General features: G+C 51.8%; 1 protein-coding gene across 1 annotated transcript in view; it reads right to left on the bottom strand.

Moving 5' to 3' along the window:
• Positions 1-2,999, bottom strand: part of RAB40B (RAB40B, member RAS oncogene family) — a 39,185-nt gene extending 36,186 nt beyond the window's left edge. The window contains exon 1 of the mRNA XM_070561299.1: positions 2,726-2,999. Within this exon, the coding sequence (XP_070417400.1) occupies positions 2,726-2,867 (142 nt within the window). The 5' untranslated portion in view covers positions 2,868-2,999. The remainder of the gene's footprint in view (positions 1-2,725) is intronic.
• Positions 3,000-12,930: the final 9,931 nt, after the last annotated feature.

Here is a 12,930-nt window from a genome sequence, read left to right as displayed (position 1 = left end):
CAGGCTTCCCCACAACAAAGAGGGTAGCGGAATGATAGTTACAAAGTGTTGAGGGATAGAAAATATCAAGACTATTATACCCAGCCAAGATACGATTCAGAGATAAAGACAATGAACAGACATTTTCACACGTGAAAACGCTCAGGAGGCCCGCCGGTGCAGAAGCAAAGATCGCACGTTCCGCTTCTCGGCAGCCCGGGGTTCGCCGGGATCCCGGGTGCAGACATGGCACCGTGCACTTAGCAAAAGCCATGCTGTGGTAGGCGTCCCAGTATAAAGTAGGGGAAGCTGGGCATGGATGTTAGCTCAGGGCCAGTCTTCCTCAGCAAAAAGAGGAGGATTGGCAGTAGTTAGCTCAGGGCTAATCTTCCCCCTCCCCCCCCAAAAAAAAGCTCAGGAAATACTTATGCCCTTCTTGAAGAAAGGACTGAAAATGAAATCTTGCTAATTAGGGAGACAGCAAAATAAAGAACTCAGATACAGCAATGGAAAAGGACCAGTGGTGAGCCCTGAGTCCACCTAAATGTTGAATTAGTACTGAGCACTTGTGGGCATTGCAGCTACAATACAAAAGTGAGTGTTATAAACCTGGGCCATGTAAAAATATCACAAACTCAAGACTCAGGTGGTGGGTGGAGGGGGATGGAAATGTGAAGCTGAAAATGACCTCATCTTTCAATGCCAGAAGCACGGATACTGTTTCAAAGTGAAATGCGTCTTTTTAAAAAAAACAATAATAATTAATGATTCCAACTTCTTACAGTTTTTCACAATCTCTTTTCTTAATCCTAGAAGAATATTTTAGTAAATCAAAAACCCACAAGGGGCACATCTATGATATCTGTTCCCTTCTGCAGTGTCTCAAGCCAAACTGACAACAAAACCTTTTGTGGAGAGTGTCTTTTTAGCCTAAATCCTCCCTCTGTGTCAAGGAAAAAACTTTAGAAGAAAGCATTAACTAGTTGTTTCTAAAAGGCCTCAGTTCAGCATATAACAAAATGAAAGAAATGCAACAGAAGCATACCCAAGCCTTGGTTCGAACCAACCACAAGGAAGTTTCACAAACCTTTTGTCCACATTCCCCCTATTTGCCCCACATCACTCACCTACTAAGAACTCAAAATGTCCCAGAACCTGTTCCCTCCAGCACAGTCTTAAAAGCACTATGCTTAAAAAAAAAAAGAAAGAAACCTTGCTTTATGTGTTGGGTGTTTGATGACCGCCCCTCGGCTGTGGCCCATCCATTCACTGAGCCCTGAGAACCCAGCTGTGGAGGAACAAAGGCCCTGCTCTCCTGGAGCTTCAACTCCAGAGCTGCGCTGTCCAGCACTGCAGTCACTGGCCACACGTGGCTGTTGAGCACTTGAAATGTGGCTAATACAAACCTTTAATTTCACTTCATTTTAACTACTTTAAATTTATGTGGGTAATGGCGTCATCTTAGACCACACAGTTCTAGAATCAGAATCAGAACCTGCATTTTCCCAAGGCCCCCAAGTGACTTATATACACTGCAGTTTCAGGATGAGCCCCAGTTCTCATCATCAGCTCATGTCCATCATCTCAAACTCTCCCCAACTCCCTCCCCACTTCCCCTGTCTTCTCAGCTCTACCCTGCCTGGTCAGGGCAGGAAGCACACCTAGGCGGGCTTGGACATCAAGACTTCACTTCCTGGGCTGCCCTCCTCTGCTCCCCAGGAACCAGACTCCAAGCCCAGGAGCCAAAGAGGCAAGACTCACAGCCGCACGGCGGTTCATGCCTCTGAGACGACAGGACACAGGTGTCCTTCCACAGCCATTCGGATCTACACCATCAAAGCTGACTGTGGTGGGTAAAGACAGGTGTAGGGGTGTGTGTTCGTGTGTATGCACGCGTGCCGGACACCCACCTGAGTCTCTTCCAGCCTGCTGACCCAGGTTTCTGCCCACCGCACTTTCCTCTCCTCTCCTCCTGCCCTTCTTTCCCTCGTAGGGTCTACCACCTCTCAGGGGCTGCAGCTCTCAAAACTCAAACTACAGGGACCTCCACTGCCCGCTGCCCCGGAGCTCTGGGCGCTCTGGCCTCCCCTTGATCTGGAACCCACTCTCCTGCACCTCGGGTCGGTGCTTCCCTGCCTCCGCCCCAGGACGCACTCTCGAGGGTCACTTGGGTTCCGGCCCTACCGGGCCTGTCCTCCGAGGCGAGGAACCCCTTGGACATGGCGAGAACCCTGGAGAAGCCTCCGGACTAGTCCTCTTGTGTCTCCTCTCCCTTCCCTTCCACCCGACCCACGCCCAGAGCCACCACCCGCTGCGAGCAGACCCACGCTCCGCACCCCTGCGTGTTCTGTCCTCCTTGCGGGGCCACCGGAGCCGCCCCGCCGCCCCCTCTCCACACCCCACGCTCTCCTCCGCCTCGCAGTCACCCCAGCGTGGGAGGACCCCGGCGCCCTGCCCAGCCGCCCACTCCCCCTGGCGCACAGACCGCGGCGAGGGGATGGAGACGCGCCGCGTGCGCCCGCCCGGGCCCCCACGAGCCGCCCGGGCCCCCACGAGCCGCCTGGTCCCCCACGCGCGGAACGGCGGCGCAGCCGGGGCCGCCCACGTAGCGCGGGCCGACCCAGACCGAGACAGGCCAGCCGGAGCCCGGCGCGCCCCCCGACCGGCCCTGCTCCCCCGAGCCGGGCCCGCGCCCCTTTCCTCCCCGGCCCGCCGCGCGCTCCTCCCCGGCCCGGCCTGCGCTCACCCGCCGGGTGGCCGTACGGGGACTCGGCCGCGCCGTCCTGCAGGCTCGCCAGGATCTCGCCCTTGCCCACGTCGCTGTCGCCCACCAGCAGGAACTTGAGCAGGAAGTCGTAGGCGCGCACCGGGCTGCCCAAGCCGCTCATCGTGCCGCCGCCGCGCCGGCGCCCATGCCCGGCCCGCGGACGCGCAAAAGGGGCGGCCGGGCACCCGGGGCCCCGAGGACCCGCCGCCCGCGACCGCCGCCCGCCGCCTGCCGCCTGACAGCGAGCAGCCCCGCCCCGCCCCGCCATTGGCCGGCCGCAGTTGCTAGGGCAGCAGCGCACGCTCATTGGCTGAACTGCCTGTCCATGTCGCTCTCGTCTCCGCCTCCAGGCCGACACCCACCCGCCCGTCTGGGGACCATACGGCTGCAGCCGCCAATAGCGGATGGGAGGCGGGGAATGGGGCGGGGCCTAGGACGGTGACGCCACAGCCACAGCCAATGGAGGCCCGGAGGCGAGATGGGGCGGGGCCAGAGGAATCAGGGGGCGGGGAAGCTGCTCCCGCAGCCAATGAGGGGCGGGGCGAGCAGGGGGCGGGGCCGGGTGTTTACACTCCCGCGTGCGCCTGTGTACGTGAGCACGTGTGCGTGCGTGCCTGTGTGTGCATGTGTGCCTTTGCGCGCGCGTTCGTCTGCCTACGTTTGCAGGTGCTTGTGTGTGCGGCCGTGCACGGGTTGTGCAGGCGCGAGGGTAGGAGACAAGGTGGGCTTCTCTCCGTCTCCAGGAAGCAGTCGCGCGGGCCGGCCCTCTGCGCTCCAAGATTGACCCGGGGCGCGTCCGTACGCGCGCAGAGTCCAGGCGGCAGCGCCCACTCTCCGGAGACGCCCGCCGCCTTGGGGGCCTGGTGGTCAGGCCCAGCGGCTCCGGCCTCCCGCCTCATCCCCTCACCCAGCGCGCGGGAGGGCCCACTGCGCGCGTGCAGGGACCTGCTTTAAATCCCACTTCCTCCGGGGCTGGGCACAGAGGAGAAAGAGTGGAAGAAGAATTACAAAAGCGATTGTTGAAGTTAAGATTACTTTGGAATGCCAGTTTAGTTTGCGATACCTGTTGTTTAGTGATTGATTAGTTGGTTTAGGTACTGGTGAAGCCTCTGTAAAAAAAGCAAAGACAGAGGAAGATAGGATGGAAAGTAGACACAGTGGAAAAATATGAGGCAGGCGGCATTTTGTCCCCATTCCCACACTCACAAAAAACCCCAAAAACTCAGGGGAATTTCTCTTCCCATCTTTAGCTCAGTTCCACGGTCCCAATCAGGGGTGAACCACTTGACAAATACCTAGTTAAGGTGGGATACCTCCTTCTGCTGGACCCCCCACCCTGCATGTCCAGCCTCACTCTAGGATAAGGGTCAGGAAACCCTCAGCCCACTCTCATTGTTCCCAGCTGTGGGATGGAGATGACCGTGGGGAGGAGACCTTGCCTGTTTCTCTCCCGTGCCCAACGTCCTGAATCTCAGAATCTTTTAGCAGCAGTCACCTCCAAGCTGGTCTCAGCTCAGCTAGAACATGACAACTGCCACCTGAAGGTCCAAATAAAAATAACCACCTAAGAAGAGGATTATATCCACATATGGATTTCTGTCTTCCTGCCCTGGGATAAGCATAAGGCTCACCAAACAGTGCCTGGAGGTGTCTCCAACAGAGATGTTTGTTTCATAAGCCAAAGGAGAAAGGGTCTCCACCATGAGAGTCCCTAGCCACTTGGGGCTGGTTCCATGGTGGGACACTCCCCCAACTCTGTAAATCTGAAAGAACACTAATACCATCATGGGGGCCCCACCCTCATGACCTCATCTAACCCTAAATACCTCCCAGAGGCCCCATCTCCAAGTATCATCACATTGAGAATTAGGGCTTCAATCTATGGATTTTGGGGACACAAACATTGAGTCCACAACAACGGCCCGTGGTGGTGAGGGGCCCTGGGCCCAATCAGAGCAGGAATGAGTTTTGGTGTGTGGAGCTCTGCCCACCAGAAAGCCTGGACTGGGAGGTGGGCACCTGCTTACCCCTCAGCCAGCCTTTCCTGAGGCCCTTGGATGGTCTTGGGGTCTAGAGCAAGGTGTCTGAACCTCTGTACTCTCAACCCTTGGGGCCAGACCATTCTCTGTGCTGGGGCTGTCCTGTGCACTGCCAGATACTGAGCAGCAACCCTCACCCTTGTCCAGGAGATGCCAGTGCACCCCTTCTCCTAGTTGTAACCCCTGAAAATGTCTCCAGATTGCCAGATGTCCCTGGGGCGGGGGTGCAAGATTCCTCTCATCACACGCAGTTGAGGACCTCTGGTTTAGAGAGATTTGATTTCCACGTGGCAGTCACTTGCCTTGAGATGAGAATAGGTCGTGTTCTGGACATTGGCCTCCACCCTGCCGGCTCCCACAGGCACCTCCTGGCCAGTTATGACTGTTTTCAGTTTCCACCAGGGGAGAGGGGAGAAAGTTTGGCCCATGGTCATGCACGGGGTGGAGAGGGGTCGAGTTGTCCAGACTAGGCAGTGAGTGATATCCAGCAATGGGCTCGCTCTGCTCACTGCGATCTGAGCCAATTAATCACAAGTTAGAGATCGAGAAAGGACGTTTAATTAGATTAGCTGGCTAATCGGAAGATAGGTGACTAATGTCTCAAAAACTCATCTTCAAAAATTACAGAATCTTGAGGCAGTTTATTATAAGGAAAATGGGCAGTAAGAAGGGGATCCAGGGATGTTGGTCTCCAGGCATGACGGGCTCCAGGCATCACATTCTTCCATTCTTCTGTCAGCTGTGATGGATACCTTGTAGATGTGTTTCCTGCCTGTGGTCAGCCTGTTTCTGGAGAGAAACTCATAGAACAAAGTTTTAATTTATCAAGGTATCAAGGAGTACATACGTCATCAGAGGCCATAAATCAGGAGAGCATGTGACTTTTTTAAAGTACGTGCAGAGCAACAAGTAGTCACACAGAGGAGGGGCTGGGGCTATTTAGCAAAACAAGATGGCCTCACTGTTGCTCACTTACATAAGGATCTAGAGTGGTCCAGGCCTGTGGTGGATGGACAGTGAGAGAGTCTCAGGGCATCTGTGGTTCGCCCGTGTTAACCTCACAACAACCCTCAGAGATGGGGTTTTGTTATTCCCACCGACACCGAGGAAATGGGGTCTCAGAGAAACTGTGATGGTCAGAGGTCCTCCCTGCAGCTGCCGTCACTGGAGCTGGTCTGCACAGCAGTGCAGCCCCAGTTTTCCTCTGTTTTCATTTTTAAATTGTCATGAAATATACTTTACGTTGTTGACTTTAAAAATAAAACAGCCAGTTATTTTTACTAGCAAAATGAGTTGATTCAGGAATAGCAAAGAATTGCAAGTTGGGACATGCAAGGTATGGCAAAACCACAGGCAAGTCGGGCAAACACAGGAGAGGAACCATTATTTTACAGAATAACCAGGGTCAGGAATGAGCGAAAGTCCATTGGAGGAGGGCAGGGTCTCAGGTTGTGACGGCTCCTCAATTGGCTGAGCTGCAGCCGTTTCCCATTGGCTGGGCTTGTTGCTGGGCAAGGAGAAAGTCTTCCTCCTTCTGGGGTAGTAAAGTAGGGTTCTTCCTGGTGGAAAACGCAAGGTGTGCTCTTCCTGTTGGGATCTGCACTTGACAATGAGTGGTAGGGGTGGGAGCTCCCCCTTCTGGCCTCCTGACTCCATTTTAAAAGAGGTTTCCTTTAAAAGAGTTTCACAACATACAATTTACCATTTTACCTGTTTTTTGGTGTACAGTTCAGTTTCACACTTCAGTGTCAGTTCAGAGTGTGAAAGCACATTCACTTTGTTGTGCAACCATCACCACCACCCATCACCAGAGCTTTTTTCATCTTCCCCAAGTTGAAATTCTGTCCCCATTAAACAATTACTCCCCATCCCCGGCTCCTCCCAGCCCCTACTAACCACGGTTCTACTTTCTGTCTATAAATTTGACTACTCCTGAAACCTCATATAAGCGGAATTGTATTCATCCTTTTGTGACTAGATTATTTCACTTAGCATGTCTTCAGTGTTCACCCATGTTGTAGCATGCATCAGAATTTCCTTCCTTTTAAAAACTGAATAACACTCCATTGTATGGATAGACTACATTTTGTTTATCCATCCATTTGCAGATGGACATTTGGGTTGTTTCCATTTTTGGCTATTGTGGATAGAGTTGTTGTAAACATTTGTGTAGAAGTTTCTGTGCAATGTCTGTTTTTATTTCTCTTGAGTTTACACATAGGAGTGGAATTGCTGGGTCATACAGTAACTATATGTACCAGTTTGAGGTTTCTTTTCTGAAGCATAGAGCTCATTCCCCAGTTTGCACTGCGGTTGGTTTCTGTGTGGTCTTGTGCAGTGTGGTCTCCAGGCTAGAGACCTTTGGGGGGTCCCCTACTGTAGAAGGTGGAGGGGAGGAGGAATGCTTAGGTGATAGGCAAGGAATCTCTTTACGTGAAGTGAAGTTTTTATCCCTTTGACTATGGAAAAGCATTTCTTAAGTTTCCTTCTCTGATGTTCAAATAAAAATAGACTGAGGAACTAAAAAGGGACTGAACATATTTTCCCCAAAGCCAGGCACTTGCACACACCAATTAACTCTTCTATTTCTCTCCCCTGCTGACAAGAAGTAAATAGAAACCAACAGCTGAGCGCAGCTTCACACTTGGTGTATATTTGCGGATGACTCACTAGGAATTCACAGCAAACGTGCCAGTTCTTCCGCCACGGAAAATTCATTTTAACCAAAACCATAACCTCATGGAAGTCGCAGCAAGTACCAGAGCCACAGAAAAAATCCATTTAATGTAGGTTTCACGTCACGGCTCCGTCTAAGCCCCACCCGAGGCCCCCAGCCGAGGCTCCGCTCGCCCCCACCCCGCCTCACCCGTTCCCCGCCTTGTCTAAGCCCGCCCCCATTGCTCCACCCAAGCCCCGCCAACCGATGCTCCCCCTACCCCGCCTCGCCCGTGCCCGCCTTATCCAAGCCTGCCCCCATTGCTCCACTCAAGCCCCGCCCAGCCGATGCCCCGCCCACCCTCCTCGCCTCACCCGTGCCCCTCTTGTCTAAGCCCGCCCCCCACTGCTCCACCCAGGCCCCCTCAGCCGATGCTCCGCCCAACCCACCCCCGCCCCAGCCTGGCTTGTGCCCCACCTTGTCTAAGCCCGCCCCCAGTGCTCCACCCGAGCTCCGCCCAGCCGGTGCTCCGCCCACTCCCCCGCCTCCCCCTTGGCCCCCTGTCTAAGCCCGCCCCCACTGCTCCACTCAAGCCCCGCCCGCCCTATGCCCGGCCCACAGCATGCCCCACCCCCCGCTCTGCCCATCCCCTGCCTTTGCCCCACCCGCTGCCCCACCCCCTGCCCGGCCTCCAGGCCCCGAGGCTTGAGTCCTTCCCACGCCACCCCCAGGCCGGGCTCCTGCTTCTGCACTGTCACTTCTCGGCTCCCACAGACAGTAGCCATGATCGTCATGCTCGTGACAGCTCATTCCAGGCCCAGCCAGGGGATGGGGGAGAAGACAGGAAGGACACCTGCTCTCACACGGGGCTCTAGACACTTCTGTGCTGGTCAGTCCAGCTAAGACGCGGCCTGCAGCCGTACGGCTGCCCCGTCCTCCCCCTCCTCCCCCTCCTCCTAGACAGCGCCCTGCTGGCTCTCTGGCCCAGAGCTGCCCCAGCTCCTGCACTCAAGTCGGTGTTTGGGGGACTGGAAAACCTCCTCGGTTGCCCAGGAGAGAGCCTTAGGATAAGAATTAAATTTTGCGCCAATGTGATCACTCTTGAAATGACAGTCCGGTGCTCTGAAGCTGCACAACGGGAGCAATGCTGGGTCTCGCTGCTGGGGAGTAAGGCACACACAACTAGCCCAGCCCGGGAGGAGGGTGGAGCACTCTCCGTTCTCCCTCTTGGACTCCGGTCCTGACCCCTACTGGACAGGTCAGTGGCAGAGCCGGAGAGGGAGGGTCTCTGGAGACACCTGATGGAGACCTGCAGGCAGGAGGCAGGCAAGGGGAGATGCAGGCTGCAGGAAGGGCGCTGGACTTGGGGCTGGCGGAGCTGAAGAGGGGCTGCATGGGTGGGTCAGCCACCTGTCAAAGGCCTGAGCAGGGATGGTCACTCTCTGGGGTATGAGGGAGTCACCTTGGGTGCTCTCACCCACCCTGCTCTCCTGAGGCCCACTGAGCCCACCTAGGACTTGTGAAGCTGGTGAGGCAGGAGGCCTCAGAAAGAAATGGCCCTCAGGCGGGAGGCAGGGACCCAACTGGCTGTGTAAAGGTGAAGTGGGTGGTAGGATATCGGCAGACAGGCGCAACCTTTAGGACAGAAAGGGCTCCTGCTAATGCAGACCCTCGAGGTACCCCTGAGAACCACCCGCTTTGGTGACGCTGCCAGGGGCAGACAGAACGCTCCTGTCTGTCACGGTTAGTGTCTGGAATCCATAGGACAACCTGGGGAGTGTTGGGAACTTGGTTTTGCAGACTCTGAGGTGAGAGGGACTCAAAGATCTGCCTGAGGTGGAATCCCGGCTCCACTGTTTCCCAGCTGGGTGACCTTGGGCAAGCAACCGCCCTCCCTGGGCCTCACCTTCCCCATTTCTTAAGCCAGAATGGTTCCTTGTGAGAAGTCTGTGAGCAGCGCATTTCACAAGTGTTTGGGGAAGCCGCTGGTACACAGGCAGTGCTGTGATGTCATCAGTTGGCCGTCCCTGTGGAGCATCCATGGAGCCTCTGTTGGGCACCCTTCACCCCCCCACACACACACTGTGGTCCAACATGTTTTTGTTTAACTTTTGGTGTTGCAGCATGCTGCCTAACTCATTCTATGTTACTGGAACATCACGGGCCATCATAAAACTGTGAACCCTGGGTCATCACAGGGAGAGATGAGTCCAAAACACACTGCTGACAGGCCTCCACCACAACGACCTGGCTGACCTGGCTGCCCAGACATTTTCTGAGTGTGCACCAGGCTCAGTTTCAGATGTCCTGGGCCGTGAGGAGTGAGCTCGAGGCTTGCCACCGAGGGGGGGATAATTGGGTCAGGTAGCATGTAAGCACACGTACCCAAGCACAAGGCAGACCATGGGCAGAGCAGCAGACAGGGTCCTAGAGAAGGGGTTGGAGCCATCCTCAGGACACAGGGAAGAGAACCCTGTTTGAAGATGAAGAAGAAGCCGGAGGAAAGGAAAACTTGAGAGATGGCAAGGGCGCTTTGCCACAAAGCAGGACATTTGACCCACAGGCCACAGAGTGCCTGGAAATGTGTGGAAGTGTTGGGTTAGCAAGGCCATGATCCCGTGTTGGACCACAGAACAATTGGGGAACATTTTCTCATGGATGGGTAAACACATACAACTGATCAATCTTTTATCTAATACATAATTAATATTCTTGTTTCAAATATCAACACAGATTTTTTTTAAATGACATTGGCTGAAACAGCACATGATGGAATTTAGATCTTTATATTTGACTCAGGAAAGTTAGACTCGGTAGAAACAATAGCCTCAAGAGAGCATTCATAATGGTAGGTGCATAGTCAGAAAAATCTTATGTGGACCAAAAAAATGGACTGAAGAGTTAAATTGATAGGATGAAAATTATTTCATTCAAATGAAAATCGAAAAAATAATTTATAAACTGTTCATTGAGGTCAGGAATTAAATCAGCTGGATAAAATTCACTCTTGAAAATAATTTCTCCACAAAACCTTAATTAGTGGTGGCATAGTTCTAGTGAAAACTTCTGTGCTCATGGCACAGAGTTAAAGTGGTCAATGGGGCTGGCCTGGTGGTGTAGTGGTTAAGTTCCCAAGCTCTGCTTCAGCAACCCAGGTTCACAGGTTTGGATCCCAGACAGGAACCTAGCTCTGATCATCAGGCCATGCTGTGGCAGCATCCCACATAAAATAGAAGAAGATTGGCACAGATGTTAGCTCAGCGACAATCTTCCTCACACACAAAAAATAAGTCAATAAAAGTTAAAAAAATTAAATTAAAAAATAAAGTGGTCAAGACCCCAAGAAAGACAGCACATCCACAGGCGAGCAGCCTGCATGCTAGGGTGCCACCTTCCACAGGGGTTGTGAATCACGTGCCCTTTGGCCTTTGGAATACTTTTTAATTCTCCCCACTGTCCTCTGAAGTGTCAGTTAGTTCATCTACTACTGTTTGTAGATTTTCATCTGCTCAATTTTGCTTTCTAAAATGGTGAAATGTAGGCCAGCCCCGGTGGCATAGTGGTTAAGTTCGGCCTGCTCTGCTTCGGTGGCCCTGGGTTGGTTTCCGGGTATGGACCTACGCCTCTCATCTGTCAGTGGTCATGCTCTGGCGGCGGCTCAAATACGAAAAGAGGAAGATTGGCAGCAGATGTTAGCTCAGGGTGAGTCTTCTGCAGCAAAATAAATAAATGAATAATAAATAATAAATAAAAGGGTAAAATGCCATATACATGTGGAAAAGTACATGAAAACACATGTACCATTTAATAAGTAATTATAAAGTGAACACAAATTATCAATCACCCCCTAGGTCAAGAAGTACAGTGTGGCCAGCGCACGAGAACCCTCGCAAATGCCTCCCCAATATGATACCCTCCCTCCTGCGTGACAGCAACTGTTCTCTTGGGGCTGGTTCCCCCAGAAGCAGGCAAGGGACAAATGCAAATATCTTACATGGGAGATCTGAACCCGCAAACCCCGGGCTGCCGAAGCGGAGTGCATCGTGAACTTAACCACTATGCCACTGGGCCAGCCCCTGGTCTGTGGTTTTTACTCCCTTCTTTCTTGCCTTCTTTGGGATTGGTTTTTTTCTTTTAATAGAAAAATTATAAACTCTCTATTTTTAGTCCTTATGCTAGAAATTACAATATGCATATTTAATTTATCAAAGACTAAAGATAATCATTACCTTTACCCTTCTCTTGAACAACACAAAGACTTTAGAACAATTTACCCCTTTAAATTAAAATGCAAAAAATAATTATTAAAAAATTGTCTCTTTTCAAAAAATCAAATAAGATGTTGTTTTGTACAATCAATTTTGTTAGATTTTCTCACCACTTTCTTTGCTCTTTGCTCCTTCTTGCACTTCAGCTTTAAAACCTGCAGTCACTTTCCTTTTGGCTGAAAACAGCCTTTATTCTTTCCTGTAGGAGGGTCTGCTGGTAGAAAAAAGTGTCACTAGAAATAAAGGCAAATTGTTCTCAGTCTGAAAAGTGTCTTTATTTCATTTTCATCCTTGAAAACATATTTTCCCTGGGCGGTCATAGTCTATCATTGCACTGTCTTTTGGCTTCCAGCATTCATGTTGGGAGACCAGATGTCAGTCTGTCCAAGGTACTCAGACTTTCTTGATAGCTACATTAGAGATTTCTTGTTTCCTTGGTGTTCTGCAATTTCACCATTATATTTCTAGATGTGAACTTCTTTTAATTTATCCAGCTTGGGATTTTGGGGGGACCTTGGATCTGAGGGTTGGCATATTTCATCAGTTCTAGAAAATTCTCAGCCATTTTCTGTTTATGTATGGCCTCGGCCCTAAAAACCTAGTTAAATGTCTATTAGACCTCACTATTCTCCATGTCTCTTAATCTCACCTATCATTTCCCTTTTTGTCCCTTTGTGCCACATTCTGCATAATTTCTCTGACATCTTCCAGTTCACTAATTCTCTCATCCATGCCTGATCTCTTAAACCTGTCCACTAGGCTTTTAAATTTTAATTATGATGTTTTTAATTTCTAAAAGCTCTTTTTAGTTCTTTATAGAATCTGCTTAGTCACTTTTTATAGTTTCTTCTTCCCTGTAGATATTTTCAAGCTTGGCTTTTCTCTCTTTAGACGGAGTAGGCATAGTTTATCCCATTATGTGCATCTGATAAAGCCAACACCTGCATTTATCCACTGTCTGTTATGCAGACATTCGTGGCATCTTGCTTCCTTGTATGCTCGGTCTATTATTGGTCCACTTGGGCTCCCAAAACAGAATTCCACAGACTGAGCGCTTCAACGACAGAAATTTATTTTCTCTCAGTGCTGGAGGCTGGAAGTCCGAGGTCACAGTGCCGGCATGGCTGATTCCTGGTGAGAGCTCTCTTCCTGGTTTGCAGATGGCTGCCTTGCCGTGTCCTCACACGGCCTTTCCTTGCTGTGTGCTCCAGGAGAGAGAGA

This window comes from Equus przewalskii, chromosome 10, assembly GCF_037783145.1.
Source record: "Equus przewalskii isolate Varuska chromosome 10, EquPr2, whole genome shotgun sequence".
In the NCBI taxonomy this organism is placed as follows: domain Eukaryota; kingdom Metazoa; phylum Chordata; class Mammalia; order Perissodactyla; family Equidae; genus Equus; species Equus przewalskii.
The sequence above is the reverse complement of the archived record's forward strand: the minus strand, read 5'-3'. Positions and strand labels throughout refer to the sequence as shown.